Source organism: Chinchilla lanigera, unplaced genomic scaffold (assembly GCF_000276665.1).
Source record: "Chinchilla lanigera isolate Chin_1 unplaced genomic scaffold, ChiLan1.0 scaffold00015, whole genome shotgun sequence".
NCBI classification, from domain to species: Eukaryota; Metazoa; Chordata; class Mammalia; order Rodentia; family Chinchillidae; genus Chinchilla; species Chinchilla lanigera.
In genome coordinates this window covers 29,261,347-29,282,574 of record NW_004955416.1, presented here as the reverse complement: position 1 = coordinate 29,282,574, position 21,228 = coordinate 29,261,347, and the positions used below count along the sequence as shown (strand labels likewise).

The 21,228-nt window shown below is 39.2% G+C and overlaps 2 protein-coding genes across 2 annotated transcripts in view; both read right to left on the bottom strand.

Moving 5' to 3' along the window:
* Positions 1–21,228, bottom strand: part of Fam189a1 (family with sequence similarity 189, member A1) — a gene marked incomplete at its 5' end in the record, with an annotated part of 285,225 nt that overhangs the window by 106,575 nt on the left and 157,422 nt on the right. Inside the window, one exon of the mRNA XM_013512428.1 lies at positions 10,785–10,895. Within this exon, the coding sequence (XP_013367882.1) occupies positions 10,785–10,895 (111 nt within the window). The remainder of the gene's footprint in view (positions 1–10,784; positions 10,896–21,228) is intronic.
* Positions 19,879–21,228, bottom strand: Ndnl2 (necdin-like 2, SMC5-SMC6 complex component; the record flags this gene model as incomplete). The annotated part of the gene is given in 1 exon segment (XM_013512660.1): positions 19,879–21,228. A coding segment is annotated over 1 exon segment (711 nt), but the record flags the coding sequence as incomplete, so codon positions are not given.

Below are 21,228 nucleotides of genomic sequence, written 5' to 3'. Positions count from 1 at the left end.
GCTGCCGTTTCCCCCTTTGCTCTTGTTGCTTTGTTATCTTCTGCCTCGGAGCCAGCCACGTATGGACTGAAACCTCCACAAACTGTAAGCTAGATAAACCTTTCCTTCCTTCATTTTGGGCGTTGGGTATTTTGTCTCAGCAATGAGAGAAAAGTACCCAAGACATCTATGTAAAAGATAATGTCATCTTCAAATAATAATAATTTGACTTCTTCCTTTCCTATCTATGTCCCTTTTATTTCTTTACCTTCCTTCACTGCTCTGGCTAATATTTCAGGAACTATATTAAATAGGAGTGGTGATAGTGGATATCCTTGTATTATTCCTGATTTCTGAGGGAATGCTTTTAATTTTTACCCTTTTAATACGCTGGCTGTTGGTTTGCAATAAATGACTTCTTTAGATTCAGATAAGGTTCTTCTACACCTATAATCCTTTAGGGTTTTCTGTTTGTTTGTTTGGCAAGTCAGAAGGGACACTGGATTTTGGCAAAGGCTCTTTCTGCATCTATTCAGATGATCATATGGTTTTGTCTTTGCTTCTGTTTATGTGATGTACTACATTAATTGATTTGTTGATTCATCCTTACGTTCCTTGGAATGAAGCCTAGTTGGTCAGGATGTATGACCTTTTGATGATTTGTTGTATTCTGTTTGCCAGTATCTTCTTGAGGATTTTGATGTCTATATTCATTAAAGAGATTGGCCTGTAGCTTTCCCTTTTGGTTGGGTCCTTCTCTGATTTTGGAATCAAGGTAATGCTTGCTGCCAGGAATGACATTTAGAGGACTCCCTCCCTTTCAATTTCATTAAAACCTTTACAGGTATTATTGTTATGTCTTCCCTTAAAGTTCTTACTGAATTAAGTGGTGATAAAGGAAATAGAAAATAACAAGGAAAAAGGAAACAGAAAAAAAAGAGAAAAAAAAAAGAATAAAAAGGAAAAAAAGATAAAAGAAAAGAAAAATGGAAATCCTCCCCCCTCCAAAAAAAAAAAAAAACAGTGAAGAAGAAAGAAGAAAAAGTGTCCAAGAAAAAAAAAATCTCTACATTTTTGAATGGCAGCTTTTGCTTCAGGAGCCACAGTTTTGGAATCCAGCAAGTCACCCTTTCTCCTTCTAGCTTTACAACCAGAGATTCTGTGAGATGCCCCCACATGCCAGAGCACTGGTGGGGGCTTACCTTGTGTCTGCAGAGACAGGTTCTCTCCCCATAAGCTGGGGTAAGCTTTCAGACTGCTTTTTTATTTTCCACTGTGGTCCATTTATCCAACTTTTTTGTAGCTTCTAATTTTCCTGACATTTTTTCTTCAGATTCTCAGGGATCTACTTCTTTTCACCCAGTTGTTATTCTCCAAGCATCCTGGAGAGGGTGTATTTTGCTGCTGATTGCTATATGGTCAATCTGGTTATGCTCCTTTTTCTCAGTATAAATCTCACTAAAAGCAAGAAGCAGTATCCGTTGCAGTAGTCTAAATATTAGCCTGCCTTAAAATTTCCTGTCAGATTAATTAATCCATTGCCCATACTCTCAGTATCTGGCAAGATCTCAGGACATGAGCGAAATGCAGACAAATTTTCTGCCAGAGAATAACACACACTGTCTCAAACCCAACTACCAGGGGAGTCCTTCTTCCTAACTGAAGCCTTCCAAGCCTGCCCTTTTCTGTCTGCCTTAGTACTAACCTTCTGGTTTTGTGATCTTTAACCAGATTCTTTCCTTAAACTTTGCTTATGGCATTCTAGGGCCTCTCTACCTGGTGTCTCCAAACATTTCCAAAATGCTCCTGTGACCCATGCTCAGGATAACACACTTTCTGATAACAAAATCTGTCTTATGCACTTTCCTGTCCTGAAAGACACCCAACACCCACAAAGAAAAGGAGAGGTTTATTTTGGCTCCTGGTTACACTTCACTGTTGGCTGCTCCAAGGTGGAAAATGGCATGGAAGAGAGGCACAGTGGAGAAGAGCTCCTTCTGTCATGGCAGCAAGGATGCAAAGAGAAAAGTGAGGGCAGGGATGAGTGAGAACCCTTTCAAGGTCAAGTCCCGAGTGATCCACCTCCTTCAATCAGAACACAGCTCCTAACAGCAAGCCAGCTGCACCATCCACTTGACCCAATCTTCTTCCAAAAGACCTACCTGGGAATACATGAGGCCTGTGGCAACATTCTTGATATAAACCATAATAAACCACAATGTTAAAATACATTTTAATCCATAGTTTTTTTCCAAACTCTCTTTTTCCAACCAAGCACACCAGTCATAGGTGGTCATTAATTGACTTTTTATCTCTAAACATTTGCTAAAAGATTTATTTTTAAGTTGTAAAAGAATATTACCTAGAGCTTTATAACAATAAATTAGAAAACCCAGGTGAAACAGACAATAATAGAAAGACATTGTCTTTTCTAGCTACTTAAGAAGATAAACACAAATAATGACTATTGGAAAAAATGTTAAAAGCAGTCAAATCTCTCCTAAATGCAAAACACCCAGATAACTCATATGTTGTTTAAACTGTGTCAGAGCACAGATCAAATAAAATGCATCCAATTTCATTCTGAAAAGTAAGCATAATTCTGAAATGAAAAGTAGACAAGGATGGCACCTAAAAGTAAACTGTACATCGATCTTATTCACGAAGTTAGATCAAAAAGCCTTAAATAAAATATTAGCCATGCAAATGCAGCACAATATGTGTAGATTAAAAGCACCAGGACCGAGGAGGGCCCATCTGAAATGCAAAGGAGGTTCAGTGTTAGGAAAGTTATTAATGCAAATTACTACATTAATAAATCAGAGGAGCAAAGCCTTATGATCACCTCTACAGTTGTTGGAAAGATGATAAAATTTACATGCATCTTGATTAAAAAATGAAGTCTTAGCAAGTCATGATGGAAGGAAATGCTTTAAGGTAATACTTAATAGAAGCTGAAAGCAAACATACTAAATCAGAAGAAATTTTGTGAATGTCAAGAATAAAATAAAAAAATATTACTAGTCAGTCCTTTGCCCTTCCAAATCCTCAACAGAACTAGAGATGCCTGTAATCCCAGCTACTCAGGATGATCAAGCGGGAGGATTGCAAGTTCAAGGCCAGCCTGGGCAACTCGGCAAAACCTTGTCTCACAAAAGGGGGTTGGCTGGGGATGTGGTTCAATGGTAGAGCACCTGCATGGCAAGCAGAAAGCCCTAGTTCAATGGCCAGCTCCAAAAAAAAAAATCCTCAGCACGAGTAAAGGGGAACATGGAACTGGGCTTGCGCATATTTTCCTAGAAAAGTGGTCTGAAAGTATTGTCTTCCATTATTGCTTCCTTTTTCTGTATCTACAGAGTTGAAACACCGTGGAATTCTATTTCTGCCTTGCTTGTTGCATAGTACATACCTGAGCCATGGAAACTGTGTGTTGGTATCAGACCCTTGGTCTTTATGGTTACAAAAATTTTAAGAAAATTATTGGACAACTGAGGCTGCAGTTGCTGGGTGAATCACCTCTATGAGAGTAGCACACAACCTATGTCTTTCTGTGGTTTTCCTGGCCCCCTGCTCATGTGGAGAAGCTACTGGGTCTCCTGTCTGAGGTCCTAGGTAGCTCACTATATAAATTACACTGACAACAGAGACCACTGCATAGCGTTACGCTCAGCATTGTGTCATTCATATCACCTCTTGAAACTGAGGAACAAGAAACAGATGATGAGGTATCATTAATTTACTGTTATTTCAACTGTTTTAGCCAAAGCAACTAAACAGAACAAAACAATATGCACAACCCTGGAAGGCAGGAGATAATAGTTTAATTATTTATTTTGACAAATTATGGGATCAAAGATTCGGGTGCACATTTGACAGAAAGTATACCTATATGGAATTAAAAATACTGTCCAATATATCACCAGTAGTTTCTTACATTATAAAACAATAATTTAAAAATGTGTCCACCATCAACAAAATATTTCAAATATGTAATACTATGCTTAGAAATAGAGGTCTACTTGTGTATTTTTAGACTATAAAATATAGTTTATATATTCATAAACTACATATATATGTATATGTAACATATATCTATAACAAAATACCAGTTTAAATCTATAAGTATTAAAAAAACCCTACAGTAATGGGAAAGAAGTAGGGAAACTATTTACAATCTTGAGTAAAGAAGGCTTTTCTAGGACAACCACATAACCCAAAAATGACAAGGGCAACAAGGTATGAATGAACAAACCAACTTAAGTACCACGTAAAATTTCTCCAAAGGGGAAAAAAATTTAAAGAAGTAAAAATGTGAGTAACAAACTATAAAAAATATATATTTTCAATGTATATAACGATGGCCAGTTATTTTAACATAAGAAATGGGTTAATATAGCAGTTATTGAAAAATAGACAGCATACATACAGGGCAATGAATAGACAATGAAATTTAAGTAACATAAACAAATGTAAAAATGCTCAACTTCCCTTTTTGTTAAAGAAATTAAAATTATATATTTTGTGTCAGATTGGCAAAGATAAAATTTCTGAAATAACAAGAGTTTATGTGGGTCTGAGTAATCAGGTATACTCATATACTGTTTGCAAAAATGTAAAACAGCCCCTCGTTTTAGGAAAGCCATTTAGGAATAAGTTTATAAATTGGTTTGAGGCAGGCTCTCACTATGTAGTCCAGGCTAGCCTTAAACTCACTATGTAGCCTAGGCTGGCCTCAAACTCATGGTGATCCTCCTGCCTCAGCCTTTGGAGTGCTAGGATTACAGGTGTGCACCGCCACGTCCAGTGTAGGAATAAGTATATTCCTGAGAATATACTTATATATACTTATAAAATATATTATATATATTATATATAAGAATATACTTATATTCCTGAGAATATACTTGTAAGTATATTCCTGAGAATATACTATACGCACTGAGAAACCACTCCTCACACTTTCTTCGCTAAGATCTGTATGCATACACGTACCTTGGTCACTACTGTGTACCCTCATCACCTAGGCACCTAGGCCTGATCCCAGCAGTGGCAAGGCCACTTAGCCCTTGTTGAGTTAAGAAAGTGCGCAAAGGGTAATGTTCTCTGCCAAGTTTGTTTGAAGAAAAGACTAGAAACACTTTGAGAAGCGGTAGTTATTTAAGTTATCACTGTAGTTTTTAAACTTCATTGTGTAAACTTGACTGGTTTGAGAACTACCTAAGAGCTTAGTAGAGCACTCTTCTAGGTGTGTCTCAGTGGGTTATGGAGGTGTGACCTTGAGTACTAACATGTTCCCTGGCTCACCCCTTTCTGGGGCTGTCTCCTTACTCTGTGTGGTAGATTGACAACTGAAGGTCAACTTGTAATTCCCAGCTGAATTGAACCATTGTGGCGTGGAGTGTGGGAAGCCCAACCTGAGGATTGTTGCCAGCAGCATAAGAGGCAGAAATGGAGAAGAAAAAGATGGCTGTTGGGAGCTGAGAGAGGTGGCTGGGAACTGGTAGAAGCTGTTGGGTGCTGTTAGAAGCTGTAAGGAGCTGTTTGTTCTCTTGGGGGAGCTCGTCATGCTGGCTTTCCTGATGAACTTGGGTGTTCCCATTGTCCAAGGACTTCAGGGCATTGTTTTTGGTGAGAATGGCTTCGGTTCACTTTGGAGGAGCTCTGGTCCTCACTTTGAGCACTGCTTTCTGGCTCCAGAGGGGAAGATGGTGTACTGCTCAGTCTCCTAGAGAAGCTTGTTACGTTGGTTTTCCTGATGGGAACTCGGCTGTCCTGATCATCAGAGGAGCTTGGGATCTGACTGTTGCTGAGGATGGCTGTGGTACTTTTCAGGGGAGCTCTTGTTCTTATCTGAGTGTCACTTCCTGGCTCCAGTGCAGATCCCTCAGCCTGCTAGCACAGATCCTTCATCCCACTGGCCCAGACTTCTTAGATTCCCCAACTGACCTTTGGGCCTTCCCAGCACAGATCTGTGAAACAGGCCTGCATGAGACATTGTTGTGGGCTCTGGGCCTCCAGTTGGATTCGTGGGAGGCACTGTTATGGGTTCCAAGTTTTCAGCTGGACTCATGCAGGACAGTGCTGTGGGACCCAGGCCCTCAGTTGGAGTCTTCAGTCTTTAGTGTGCAGACAGATTTCCTGCACTCTCTTGTATATGATTCTTTGTGTGACTATTATAAATAATCTTATAAAATATGTGTCCTGTATTATATTGTTCCCCTTGCAAAACCCCCAAAACCAACACATTCTGTTTCCCAGCCACCATGAACTAAGTATCTCTGCTCTCTCACACCCTTCTGGCATGATGTTCGTGCCTTAGAACCAGTCAACCATGGCCTTAATCCTCTGAAACTGTGAGTCAAATTAAACCGCTCCTCCTTTAAGTTGTGGTTGTTGGGCATTGTATCTCAGAGATAAGAAAGCTGACTCATACAATCATACGTCCATCTAGTATAATTCTACACTACTATCTACTTAATAGCTGAGAAAATCTCCAAGTGTGGATGTGGGAATGTCACCAAGTTACATGACTGACCAACAAAAACAATGTAAGTAATCACGCATAGAGTAGTTCCCCATGTTGTAAAAATATCCTTACCCCACTTACAATCCTAGCAACTCTGGGAGGCTGAGTTGGATAATACCAAGTTCAAATCTGGCCTGGGCAATTTAGAAATTTAGTGAGATCTTGTCTCAAAATAAATAATAACAAAGGGACTGGAAATATAGTTCAGTGCAAAGGTCCTGGATTTAATCCTCAACACCATGGGAACAAAAGATACATACACACCCAGAGACACAAATGTATAAGCAATGGGGCACCAGGTGCACACCTGTAATCCTAGCACTTGGGAGTCTGAGGCAGGAGGATCACCCCAAGTTCAAGACCAGCCTAAGCAACATAGTTCAAGGCCACTCTGAACTACACAGTGAGACCCTGTCTCGAAAAACAAAACAAAAAAATGTATAGACAATAACTGAAAAGTTACCACAAAAATCTGTTCGCAGTGGTTACTTTTTTTTTGTTGGTACCTGGAGTTAAACTCAATACCTCACACTTGCCAGGCAGGCACTGTGCCACTGAGCTATATCCCCAGCCCAATGGTAGTTATTTCAGGAAAGGTGATACTTCTAGAAGTTGAGAATAAAAGATCTGCTTATGTTTCATTTTTATGCAAATAAAACTAGTTAATTCTTCCCTCATACAGAACAAAAAGACATCAATACTACACACCCACGTGGAAATGTACTGGCTATTTTAAAGGAAAAACATCTGGAGTGCAGAAATTGAAAAAAAAATTGGATAAACCAAAGCATGCACTCTGTCCTTCAATGGAAAGTCATGATATTATTTAGATGTCAATTCTCCTTCAAGATTACATATAAATTTAATACAATTCCGATTCAAATCTCAAATGTATTCCTTCTGAGTTCTGACCAAAAATAAATGAAAGCTCATTTAGAAGACTAAACAGTGAAGAACAGGCAAAAATTTTAGAAGTTGATTAAAAGTCTAGCATGAGATTAGGGTAGAGCTTGCCATACCAGTTAAAAACTAGATTACAAAGGCAAGGTAATTAAAGTGGTATTATTCTGTAATATTAATATATAAACACAAGTGGGACATAACAAAAAGCCCAAAATTAGATAAATCAACAAAATTCTCTGTGTGTACATGAGTGCACACATGATATTGGGTGGTTTTTGACCATTCAGCACTACACTTCCTGCTTCCTGTGTTGCCCCCCACCCCCCCGCCCCTTTTTTCGTTACTGGGAATGGAACTCAGGGCCTAACGCTTGCAGGCAGGCACTGTGCCACTGAGCTGTATCCCCAGCCTCCCCAAGCCCTTCCTAATAGCATTTAACTTTGTTTTAGGGAATGGCCACTTGATTCCTATTAGATTTAGTCTGGTGGGTCAGGTAAACAGGTTCTTCTCCTGTCCTGGCCTATCAAAGGCTCCCTCCCTAAACTCTGACTCCAGAGCAAATAGAAGAAGCAGTTAAGACCCACTGGAATAGTTCACTCCTGCATAAATCTACCATCATGAGGACAGGGTTTCCAACTTAGAGTCTTACTTGAGTCAGACTTCTGTGTAGGGAGCCACTGAAGCTGGAAATTGATCATACATGCAGGGTGAGGCAAGGCAGTCCCAGAACAAAGAGAACCTGAGGCCACATGATCAAGCTGCTTTAGTCCAGAGAACGACAGCCCTGAGACAATCCAAGCAATTGGATGCTAGGAAAAGTGGTATCACATGACACTAACCTATCAAATGTATACATGGCTGGGTGTGGCGGCTCACGCCTGTAACCCCAGCACTCAGGAAGTGTCACTTCTATACCCACTATTCCTCACCACTCGTCAATTTCTGGGTCTAATTTCTAGACTCTTTTGCAACTCTCTAGGCCCCAACATTCTTTCAGTGACGGGCCTTTGGCTTTGTTTTTGCAGCTTGTCACTTAAGACTCGTAATTACTTTGGTGGGATTTCAGACCACTAAGGAAGTAAGGCACTCAGAAAAGGGTTTTAGGAAAACTATTAACCTTTTAGGTAGACAGATTAAATTCACCAAATAAAAGAGTTACTATTTTAAAAAATCACACCAAAACAAGATCACTAGGGCAACATGATCTTGGAAAGGAGAAGATCTTAAGAATGGCTCCAGGTAAGATTATCAATGGAACTATTGGTAAATTTGAATACACAAAATTTAAAATTTTTCTGTGTTAAAAAGTAAATCTGAAATGCAAATAACAATCTAGGATATCCAGAACATTATTAGTAAAAACTGTGAAACCATGTACTGTGAAAACTTGCAGAATTCAGAAAAATGGGTAGATTCCTAGATAAATGAATTACCAAAACTAAACTACAAAGTTACAAAAATCCTGAATAACCCAATGACAGGCAAAGAAATTAAAGCAGTAAAAATATTTTTAAAAAAACTACGAAGAAAAGCCCAGGACCTGATGGGTTCATCCCTGAATTAAATTCTATATGAACTTCAGGGAAGCTCTAACCCCACTACTTCTCAAACTCTTTAATGAAATTGAAAGGGAAGGAGGACTCGCAAAGTAATTCCTGTGCCATGAAGGGTTTAAAGGGAAGCACATTCTCATGCATTGAAGAACAAATGGGTAAGCTTTCCTGGAAGGCAGAATGTCAGTATATATCAAATGTTCTGAAGACCTGGGTTCACTATAATCAAGAAAGTCTATTTTTAGGAGCTGTAGCTAGAATTTTATGAAGATAATTGGAGAAGGTTCAGATTTACAATAAATAATGCTATATTTACACATAAAGTTTGGCCACGACAAAGAATGTTTGGAAAGATATTTGTGTAATACCACCGCCAGACCCTGGAGATTTCTTGTCTAGCTCAGCACCACTGGAACCCAGCAACTTCCTGTCTCACCTACCAACTCCAGACCTTCTAGTAATTGTCCTGTCTAGCCCACTGTCGCTGGATTTTGTCCTTTTTTGTTAATAAGTCTTAATTAACCCTATCCTTTTCTATTAATATTATAATAAACCTTATCTCTCACAAACTTCTTCAGGTATTTCTTTTTTTATCTCTCAGCACACCTGAGCTGTGGATACAGGGCAGCAAGTCAGAGACAGGGATGTAGGTTGTGCCAATTCTTAGCAATCATGGGGAAGATTAAACCACATAGAGGAAATTTTTTCTCATGTCATATTAGGATGAAATTGGATTAATTTTTCTTTTGGCTACATTCACCAGAAAATAACAAGATTACACTCCAACAATTAGTTTATGTAACTTCGACATGCTTCAGCGTGGAGCCTGTGCTATTTACACTGGTCCTGCAAGACTTTGTACAAATGAATGTGGAAGACAGAAGGTCTCCCAACAGCTGCCCCCTTGGAATCCAAGGAATATGGCCACAAGAAAAGGAGACATGGTCCTACTGTAGGAAAGCTTCTGCCAATTCACTGCTGACTTCTCAGAAAAATAGCAGTAACAGGAGATGGGCAGTGTGGAGCAATATGTCTCTGAAAGGCAGTCTGGTGTCGTCCCAAGATGAAGAAATAAATGCCAAGGTCCCTGTACCGAGGAGCCATGCTCTTACCAGGAATTTAAATAGATCTATACTTGAAGGCAACCATACACACTAGAATTTCTGTCCCTGTTAGATGCATATATTGCTTCATCATGATCTGTACTATCTTACTGTGTGGGTTTTGTGTTGTTTGTTTGATGCAGTACAAGGGTTAGAACCTAGATCCTTGCACATGCTATGCAAACCCTCTACCACTGAACTACAACTACAGCCCAATCTTGAAATGAAAGATTTTCTAACAAATTTTTCTTGATCCTCTACAATGTACACAGCACACTGCCTATGATTTTCCTAGATCTGAAAGAAAAGTTTTAATTGAAAAATGAGAACTATATTGTTTTGATGCACTCCTTATTAAGCTTATATGTCTAACAGCAGTAAAATTTTACTTGAAAAATTATTTTTAAAACTCCAATGCCAATAAAAATCAACATGACTGATGTTATAACAGTTACTAAGGACATTTATTCTAAAATGGAACTACATTGCAGTCCTTAGAAATAGACTTAATAACTGATTTATACATAGAACAAACTTTAATTGGAGAATTTACAGAAATGAGTCCATTTCACTGAAATTCCTTAAACAACTAGATAACTGGTGAACAAACTAAAAGTTTATAGGACAGCCCAAGAATACAATCAAGTTATTTTAAAAATAGCTCCGATGCAAAATCAAAGCTTTTGACCTTTGTGAAAAGGCTTGCATTTCATTACTCACCAACTGGCAGCCTTCTAGGGAGCTGACTAGCTGAGCATTCTGACAGGAAAGGATAGAACCAGCCAAATTCAGCATTACACACACCGCTGAAAGCAGCATGAAAAAGGTTATCTGGAAAGAAACCAAACAAAAAATTGATTATTCACTTGGAGAGGTTCAAAGGAAAAGTGATTTGGCTCTTAAAAAGCTTTTGGTTGATCAAATAATTTACATGAATAACATTTATGTTTTAAGGGAAATACTATTATTCCTCAACATTTAAAATTTTTATTGTCTGAAATAGAAAAAGATCTATGAAAAGTCACAGTATTCCCTCATGATTTTCTTTGAAACCCGTTATGAAAAGAATATTTTAGAAGCTAAACTCAAAAATACTATGCATTCTACCCCCTCAACAACAATGTTACAAATGATTTAAAAAATCAAATGAAGGAAGTCTATTTATTAGAAAGACTTTATTTTCTTTTAATTTTTATTATGGGAAATTTCACAAATGAAAAACTGAAGAAAATACTACAAAGAACAACCAGATATCCCTCACCCAGCCTTTTGTCGCCTGTCCCCTCCAGAATATAGGACTTCATTTAATTTCACCATTAAATATCTTAGGGTTTATTTCTAAAGTAATAGGACACTTTACAAACATAACTAAGGTACTGTTATCATGTCCATAATAATTAAAGATTCAGTTGTCCCAGCTGTACACGTTTCCCACTTTGAGTGTCACACAGAGCAGAATGAAGGTCCACAGCTGCAATGGGTTACGAATCACAGTCTCTAATCTATGGGTTTATCCTTCCATGGTTTTTCCCTTGAAATTTATTGGAGAAACGACTTCATTTGTTGTACTGTATTTTATACAGCCTAGACCTGGGATTGGAGGCACCTATCACTTAATGTTTCTCTAGCTTCTGTATTTCTTGTGATTTAGTGAATAGACTGAGAGATCTGGCCATATTCTGATCAATAAGAGGCAAATATTAAATCTTTTTCTGTGACCCTAATGCCCTTTTTGTTGCTGTTTTTCTTTTGTTTTGCTGGGGACTGAAGCCAGGGCCTCCTGCATGCTGGGTAAATGTTCTACCACTGAGCTGCAACCCCAAGCCCCACAACCACTTTGGATTACTTATTATACCCACTTATTTATTAGGACTTCCAAAATGGTACCACTCCAGCTATTATTATTTTTGTTTCCTCCTGAGGACACATATCTAGACAGAGACTTTCCCTCATCAACTTTTTGTAACACTAAGGCATAGTGTTTATAAGAAAAGCAGGGCATATATTGTATTTTTTCCATTTACTTTCCAGGCTTTGAAATAAATAGTTGATATTGTGTTCAATTTACAAAATAAACTCAACACAACCTATGTGATCAATTAACACTCTTCATGTACTTTTGTAAATAATCAGGCCATGTCTAAAAAATCCTTTTTTGTGATTAAAAATTATCTCTAAGATTAATATGATCAAGAGTAGGGCGACTGTCAGGAAAACTTCTGAAAGGCTGAAATAGGGAAAACAACAAAAAGTACTTATACCTTGTGCAGTTTTTGTAACTTTCATTGGGCTTTTTGTACCTTCATTAACATTACGCAATTTTAGAATTCTCCAAGTTGTAGGACACTTACAGTAGTGCAAATGTTTCCTGACAATACAAATGAATGAATTTTGCCTGGTACAATGTAACTGATTATTGCCCTATGGCTATTGACCATTTTTATATCTACTTGTAAATTTATTTCTGCATTCCTGATCACCTATAATACATGTGCTGTGTTAGAATTTTCCTCTGAACTGTTTATAACATCTTGCTGGTTCCCTCATTTAAAAAATGATTTAAGCAGGGCCTGTTGATTGCAAGCTGGCAATCCCTGTTACTTAAGGGACTGAGGCAGAAGGATCCCAAGTTTGAGGCCAGCATGGGAGACTTAGTAAGACCTTGTCTCAAAATACAAAAACAAAAGGGCAGAGATGGAACTCATTGGTATAGTGCCCCTAGGTTTGATCCTTGGTACTACAGGGGTAATACAGATAAATATAATCTTCAATACATGTTTATTAAAAAAAATAGTTGGTTCCTATCTTAATTACTTTTCTTGTTGCTGTTACAAAATACCCAAAGTTAAAGAGGGAAAGGTTTATTTAGCTCACAGTTTGCAGAGGTTTCAGTCCATGATCAGCTAGCTCCACGGCAGCGTGGCATGGCAGAGGGGCAACTGTTCAAGGCAGTGGAAGGCAGTAAAAGCAACAAGCCAGGACAAAGGAGCAAGCCTCTTTTATTCCCTTTATTCAGTCATATGCAGGCTGCCCTACCCTAGGGCGGGTGTAGCACTCACACCCCAATCCCAGCACTAGACAGTGAACCAGTCACAGACTGTCTGAGGCTTTGGGCGATATCCAGGCACAAACCATAACAGTTCTCGAGAATTCTCCAAAAACAACTAATGAGATACTGTGTCATTTGGCGTGTGGATGTGCACAAGTCATAATGAACCATCTACTTAAACACATTTGATCTGTTTCAATCACGGGCATCATTAGCCAGTGAGAGTCCGTTTGAAGTGAGCCCTCTGATGGACTTTGGGTTCTTTTGATGTAAGTCTAGCAGACTTTGACAGCTTTTTTATTCCTGGTTCTTTAGGGCTCCAGTCATCGTATTGATTTTCTGCTTTGGATCCAGAATCTCTTATTGCTGTAACCAACCCAGGGACCTTTCAATAAAAAATATATTTATGGTAGAGGTGTCTCTTGCTATTTAGATGGTCACTGTTTTTAATACTTTTTCAGTTGTCAGACATACCAGGAACTCATATTGATGTTTCTGATCCAAACTGCAAACTATTTTTACTTAACCATATCAATTTTATATTTGTATCTCTTTCCTGCTATGCCACAAACCATTGTTCTCAACATGAATGTGTTATATTTAACTCCACGGTGCTCACTCAATAGTCTTGAAATAAAAATGCCAACAGAACCACTAAAAGCAAACTACTGAAAACAGTTTAAAATTGATAATTCTTTTTGGGCTTAGAGTTCATCCCACCAGGAATACTCAAATTATGGTATATTAAACTCAGATATGACATTTACATGTGGCCAGAGCATGGTAACCGCAGGTATCTTTTATTTTATTTTTTATTGCGTAGGCACTGCTTCTAAAATTGAGTTGCATCAGTAATTACACAAAATGATTCCAAAGTCAAGTCCACAAAAGAACAGAAGTTTCTGTTATTTATCCTCTACTCTATTCCCCTCTTTCTCTTCTCTACTAAAAGGTAACCATTTATTTTTTAGTTTCACGTTTTATACTTCCATTGTTTTTTAATAAACACAAATGTTGGCAGGTCACATACATTTTCTTTCCCTACTCTTTTGTACTTAATAGCGTGAAGTTCGTTTGATAGGAGTGCATAGAAATAACCCTCCCTCCCTTTTACCACTGTTTAGAATTTTATTATACAGATATACCAGGGTATTGAATGAGGTCCCTACTCATGTACATTTAGGCTTTTGCTATTCATTATAAATAGGGTTGCAGCGAACAGTCTTGTTCATACTTTCTTTTATATATTTGGCAGACATAGTCTCAGGAAGATATATTCTTAGACTCAAAGGATAAACACATCTCTCTCAAAATGAAAACAATGAAAGGGCTGTGGATGTAGCTCACTGTGAGGGCCAAGGCTGCCCGCTCCCCGGTCCCTGACTCCGTCTCACCGTGAGTCCCATGTGCTCTTTTCATCTCTCAAGTACCCCTAGGATGACAACCACCATGAGCCCTCACCAGGGGTTGAAATGGGGGTGGGGTGCATGTTCTTGGACTCTCAGCCTTTAAAAGTGTGAGCTAAACCACCCTCTTTTCTTTGCGAAGTATCATCTTCAGGTATTTTGGGAAAGCAACAAAAAAAGCAAACTAATACAAATGTTAACTATAATCTCCAGAATAAATATCTTAATTGTAATCTCCATGCTAACAGATCTATGGGAAAGGAAAAGAAGGGGGGATAAAAAATAGTACTAGAAAAAAGTGAATCAGACACAAAAGAGAATTACTGACAAAACAGAAACAAAACAGATGTAAAACACATAATAAACAAAATGGTGGAAACCTTTCAATATAATCACTTCAAATGTACAGTAAAAGGATTTAAGTACATGATTTAAAGTCAGAGATTGGCAGGAAAGGTTTTTTAAAAATGACGCAATCATATGCTGCCTAAAGGACCAACTCAGGCAGAAAGATAAAGAATAATAATTGAAAGTGACAAGGCAAGACCAGGAAAAGAACACAACATTTGATGCAAACTATAACTCGAGAAGCGCTGTGGCTCTACTGGTACTTACAAGAGACCAAGAAAAGGGGTCAGTTCCTCCAAAAAGAAGACAACTGTAAACATATGCACCAAAAGAATTAAGCCCCAAAATACTGACGCAAACACCGACAGAACTTAGGAAATAGCTCTACAGTAATAGTTGGAGACTTCAGTCATCCACTTCTAGTAACCAAATAAAAATCTAGGTAGAATAGCAATAAATAGTATCCTGAAATTAAATCAGAAGAAAAATTAAAATCAAGCAAATACAGTATACAAAAATTAGACAACAAATTACTAAACAGCCAATGGGCCCAGGAAGAAATCAATAAAAAATTAGAATCAAATTTGAGGCAAATGAAAATGAAAACACAGACATATGCCATCTGGCAAAAGCGGTAGTTACTGCTGCAAATGCCTGGATTTAAAAAGATCTTAACCCAAGAATCTACAGAAATAACGGCAACATAGACTAAAGCCAGAAGGATGGAATAATGGGAGAGGTAATAAATGAAATACAAGACAAAAATAGAGACATCTATTAAGCTCTTTGAAAATATCACCCAAATTGACAAATCCTTAGCTGAAAAAAAAGAGAAGACATAAACAGCTAAAAACAAGAAATTAAAATGGGAACAATAATACTGATCCAAGGATTATAAGGGAATATAGTGAATAAGTGGATACCAACAAGTTAGATAATCGAAAAGAAACTGGCAAATTTTGAGAAATTGTGAAGAGTCTCTCTTTGACCACTCTCCCTGTCTCTTCTGAGCCCTCTTCTCAACTGGGCTTCATCACTGGCTTAATAAAACTTGAATAAAATCTTACCTCATTTCTAGGAGCTCAAGGCCTCCTGACACTAGTGCCCCCTAAAGCAGCGGCCTGACAAAACTCAAGGCCGCCCCGCGCTGTCACTGGTCCTGGAAGCCAGCACCTCCAGACGGGATCCCTGACTCCCCGCCTCGGTGGGAAGGTAGCAGCCCAACTTCGAAAAGCCCTAGTGAACAAACCCAGCAGGTTTCACACGCGTCAGGCCTTGCTTTTTGTGATGTTTTAAATTTTTCTGATACTACTGAGTGAGCACCCCTCCCATCTGCTCACTCTCTTTCCCACTCCCTTCCCAGACAGCTCTGTACAAATTCAGGCCCCGTTTGATCTGCTTTTACTAATTTAACTGGTTTCCAGCTTTATCGTTGACAGAAATGCAAGTTAACAAAAGTGACTCAAGAAGAAACATAAACTCTCAGTATACCTGTAAGTTCTGACATTAAATCAGAAACCAAAATCCTCTCAAGGAAAGATTTGGGTTCACTGGTGAACTCTCCCAAACATTTAAAAAATTACTATCAATCTTACCCAAACTCTTCTCCAAAATCAAAGGGAGGGAACACTTTCTAACTCATCCTATGAGGCTAACGTTACCTGGATATTTAGCTAGACAAAGATGTTATACGAGCTGGCCATGGTGGCGCATGCCTGTAATCCAGCATCTGGGAGGTTGAGGCAGGAGGATCTGAGTGTTCCAGGCCTGCCTGGGTTACATAGTTGAGTTTAAGGCCAGCCTGGCCTCAAAAACAAACAAACAAACACACAAACAAAAAGAATCTATAGACCAATATCACTCATGAATATAAGAGAGAGAGTGCAAGAGAGAGGGACTACCAAAAATGCATACCACTTCAAGAAAAGAAAAATAGTGTTTTTCAACAGATGGTGATATATATATATATTTCAAAAGGCTGAAATCATATAAAGCAGCTACTCTGATCAAGATAAATCGAGAAACAAATAGCACAAAGAATACAAAAAACATAGACACCGTGACCAAGAATGATCTATTAGGACTGCAAATCTATGTAATATATTAAGATAAATAAATTGAAAAAGTAAACAAAACAAACACCCAAATAATCATCTCAATGAACACAGGAAAATCGTTTGACCCAATGTAACATATATATAACATGATACATATATATAAAACAATGTAACAGATATATGACATATATATCTTTCAGATATATGTCTAAAATACAGATAACATTTTATAAGATAAACTATTTTAAAGCAGTAAACAAAAAATAGAGCCCTTAAAACTCTGACGATTGTGACACAGTAAGATCAAATCCGCTGTGTGACAACCAAAGTGTAGAAGATATTTGCAAATGGATACAGCAACAGTGAACATGCACAACATATAAACAACTTTTACAAATAAATAAAAATAGAAAACTTCTAACAAAAACAAAACTTACTGTCAAAAGGGAAAGTAAAAGGTAGGGAGACACATAAGCAAATGATCAAGAGGCAAAAGTTAATGCCACCATACTTTATCACTACCAGAATGGTTGAAAAGATAATGAAAAGCTTAAGGATTCACAAGGGCTTCGGGATAGAGGTGACAGATAAAAAAACAAAAATTAATCTGCATACAAAAATGGCTTGGTGGGCAAGATCGGGTGGCACATGTGTATAATTCCAATTACTCATGGGTCTGAGGCACAAAGATCATGATTTCAAGGTCAGCTTGGGCAAAAAGGCAAGACCTTGTCTCAAAATTTAGAAAGGTAAAAGGGATGATTTTCAGTGCTCTCTAGGTTCAATCTCAGTATTAAAAAAAGAAAAAAAGCAAGCCAACTTGATACAAGCCCAAGAGCCATTTGGGAATGGCTCCCGATTGCTATATTTGTTTCTGGCTAGACAAATTCTCACATGTACCTACGGAAGCACTGTACACCGCCTGAAAATAGCAAAAAATTGGAAAGAGACTCTAGCCTTTAGGGAAAGGATAAACAAGTTTGATTTTACCCCCATGAAAGAATAAAATGAGTATGACATCTATATGTATCTATATGGCTAAATCACAGAAAATGTAATGATTGAGTGACAAGTTGCAAAAGGATACACCACTTACATACATTGCACAGCCTTCAAAATAAAACCATAAATTGTTTATGTATACACACATGAACTCATACAATGGTGTGGTATCCAAAGACTTGTTACCTCTAGAAGGAGGAGGAGAAAAGATCTAAGGGCATGATCTGCTCTCTTGTTTCATATTTTAAAATCTGAAACAAAAGTCATGAATGGGTAATTGTCACCTCCTCTGTTACAGTTTAGATCTAAAATGCCACTGCAGATTTTCATGTTTGGAAGGTGACGGGGTCATGGGGACATGATCCCCATCAGTAGATTCGACCATTGATGAGTTCAGCAGTGGAGTACGCTGTTAGGAGGCAGGGCCTGGTTGGAGATGAGTCACTGGGGGAATGAGCCGAGTGTACGTTGTCCCAGATCTCCCCTTTTTCACTCTGCATCCCGGCTGCCATGAGGTGGGCAGCGATAGCATCCTAAGTCACGCCTTTCCATCCCACCATTCCGCCTTGGAGCCAACCAAGGACTGAACCCTCTGACATCGAGAGCCAAAGTAGACCTCTCCTTCAATTTGCAGGTGTCGGGAAATTTTTCACAATCTCTGTGAAGAAACCAGGGTGGTGTCTGCTTCAGACATACCTGGCAATGGGTGCTGGGCAATAACTTTCACCAGAGATGAAAACTCAGCACACAAGGAAAAGGAAGAGTCAGGTGCAGAGAGATAATTAATAGAGATAAAATGAAAAACAAGAAATGACCTCAAGGACCAACTATATTCGTGAATAAAATGCAAAATCCAATTCATCAGAATAAAGTAAAACCCTATAACCTCATTTCCTCCAGGCCCTCCGCAGGCTAACTCTTCTACATGACATTTAGTACTGTGAAGGTCACTTTTTTCCTAACCAAAAGAATCTACCTCACTGTGGTTAATTTGCAGCACCTTCCCCCGAAACAATTACATTTATTCACTGAAAAAATATGCATTGACTGTCCACATAGAAACAGCACTGTGCTAGATGTTCTGAAAAATTCAATGAGACTAGGAATTCTTCGGGCTCATTTAACCCATGTAACAAACCATGATAGTTATTATTTTTCCCAATTTTATATGTACAGACACTGAGCTTAAAACCTACCAAGTCACCATGCTGACAAATTAGCATGGGCCATAATTTAAATTGTTAGACGAGCACAGCACGTATCACTGCATTGTACTGATTCATGATGCTCTAAACTCTGGGTGATCTGGTGTCTAACTTTCCCGTTCTTACTGTTCTCTGTAGTCTGGGACCATATTTCACATTGCTTCTCCATAAAACCGTGCAAGAGAGTCAAACTAGAAAAACGTTTACTGGTTCTGCCTTTTGATTCAGTAATTTCTCTTCTAAGAATAATTTAGAAAAATAACAAAAAGTAGCTCCAGACTAAGGGGACTAAGGAAGGTTTCTCTGGTGAATTTTTGTTGTTTTTTTTTTTTTTTTTTAATTTTAAGGAATGAAGGAACAACTAAAATCCTTCACACTAGGAACTTCACCAAAAACTTCACATAAACTTCTTTACCCCTATCCTGGGTCCAAGCAGTGGTATTAACCCATTTTACAGGGAATAAATGTCTACATACAAGCTAAGGAACTTAACCTAAAGCTGTGTAGTACAGCCAGGATGTGTATACCCTGCCAGTATGATTCCCAAGTAGGCATGGTTCATCATTCTGCTGTAAATATTTTTGGGGACCCACAGTGAAAAATGTATTTTACATCATGACCCAACTTAAAGCAACTACAACAAAACACTATTTACCTTAATAATATATAGCAAAACTTATTTTTTAAGATGCTGGTTTGAGCCATAAAATGTCCTTAAGGTTCACCATTAAAAAAAACACGAAATAGTTAACTATAAAAATACAGTGTTTATTATAGTAAGTATAGCAGCAAAAGAGGAAAAAAAACCAAAAAACTAAATGGAACCAAGTGGTCAGCAACATAAATGACCAATAACTGTGAATATAAAAAATCTGTTATTCAGAGAAAATACATTCTGTCCATTGCTTGGAACCACGCATAAGACTTGTAAACGTAGGAAATATATAAAAATAAAAGAGATGTGTTCAGGTAACAGAGACACAGGCAATTACATTTTGAATTTTATAAAGGCTTTCCCTTACAAACTGGAATAACAGACCACAGAAGAGCTCCTCTGCTGTTACTTGCTGGAACCAAAACAATTTACCGATGGGCTCTTTCTTCAGTGTCAGCCGCAGTGCAGTTGTCCAGTTAGTTTTACAAAGCTAGAAAACATTTTATGCCAAAGGCAATAAGAAACGCTTCTCTGTTTACAAGTGAAAATTTTTGTAACCAAATAACACAATACCAAAACACCGCCAAGACTCTAGGAAACGTCCTAAGGCCACACACACTCGAGCACTGCACAATCCGCTCCCTCCGTCCCGACCACACTCCCGTCCTCCGGGCGTGCGCCCGCTGCCCGCCCTCCGCGGCGCCCGGCGTCCCTGCGCGCCCACTCGGCTCTCAGGAGGTCGGGGCTGGAGCACTGGGCCCGGGGCGGGCCCGGCTCTCCTCGTCCGCCAAAGCCTCGCAGTACTGCGCTGGCCACTCCCTGGGGTCCTGATTGTGGACTTTGGCCACGAACTTGAGAACTTTCATCTTGCTGGTTTCCAGGTTGGTCCGCGGGCCCCACTGCAGCTCGTAGTCCACGGGATCCGTGTGCGGGATCCGCCGGTACTCCAGGTAACGCTGTCGCACGAAATCCTCCGTGATGAGCTTCTTGGGGTCCCCGAAGATCAGGTGCTTCTTGGTGGGGTACACCCCCAGCCGCCGCAGGAAGTCCCAGACCTCCGTCTCCTTGACGGTGTTGCCCTTCATGAAGATGAAGCCCAGGACGATCATCAGCAGCCCCGTGGTGGGCGTGCCCTGGTCGCCGCGCACCTCGGCGTCCTCCTCCACCGGCTCCAGCGTGTTGATGAGGATGTAGGTGTTGCTCTTGGGCTCCAGCTCCACCAGCTTGTACCCGAACACGTACTGCAGGCGCTCGGCCGCCAGCTTGAGGAGGTCGGGGAAGATGTCCCTGTAGTCCCCCATGACGTGTTTCACGATGTCCAGCCGCTTGATGGGGATCTTCTTCTGGTCCTTGATCAGCAGGAACTGCACGAGCTCGGCCACCTTCAGCTCCAGCTGCTTCTGGGTCCGCGGCCCCGCGGCGGGGGCGGCCTGGGACCTGCG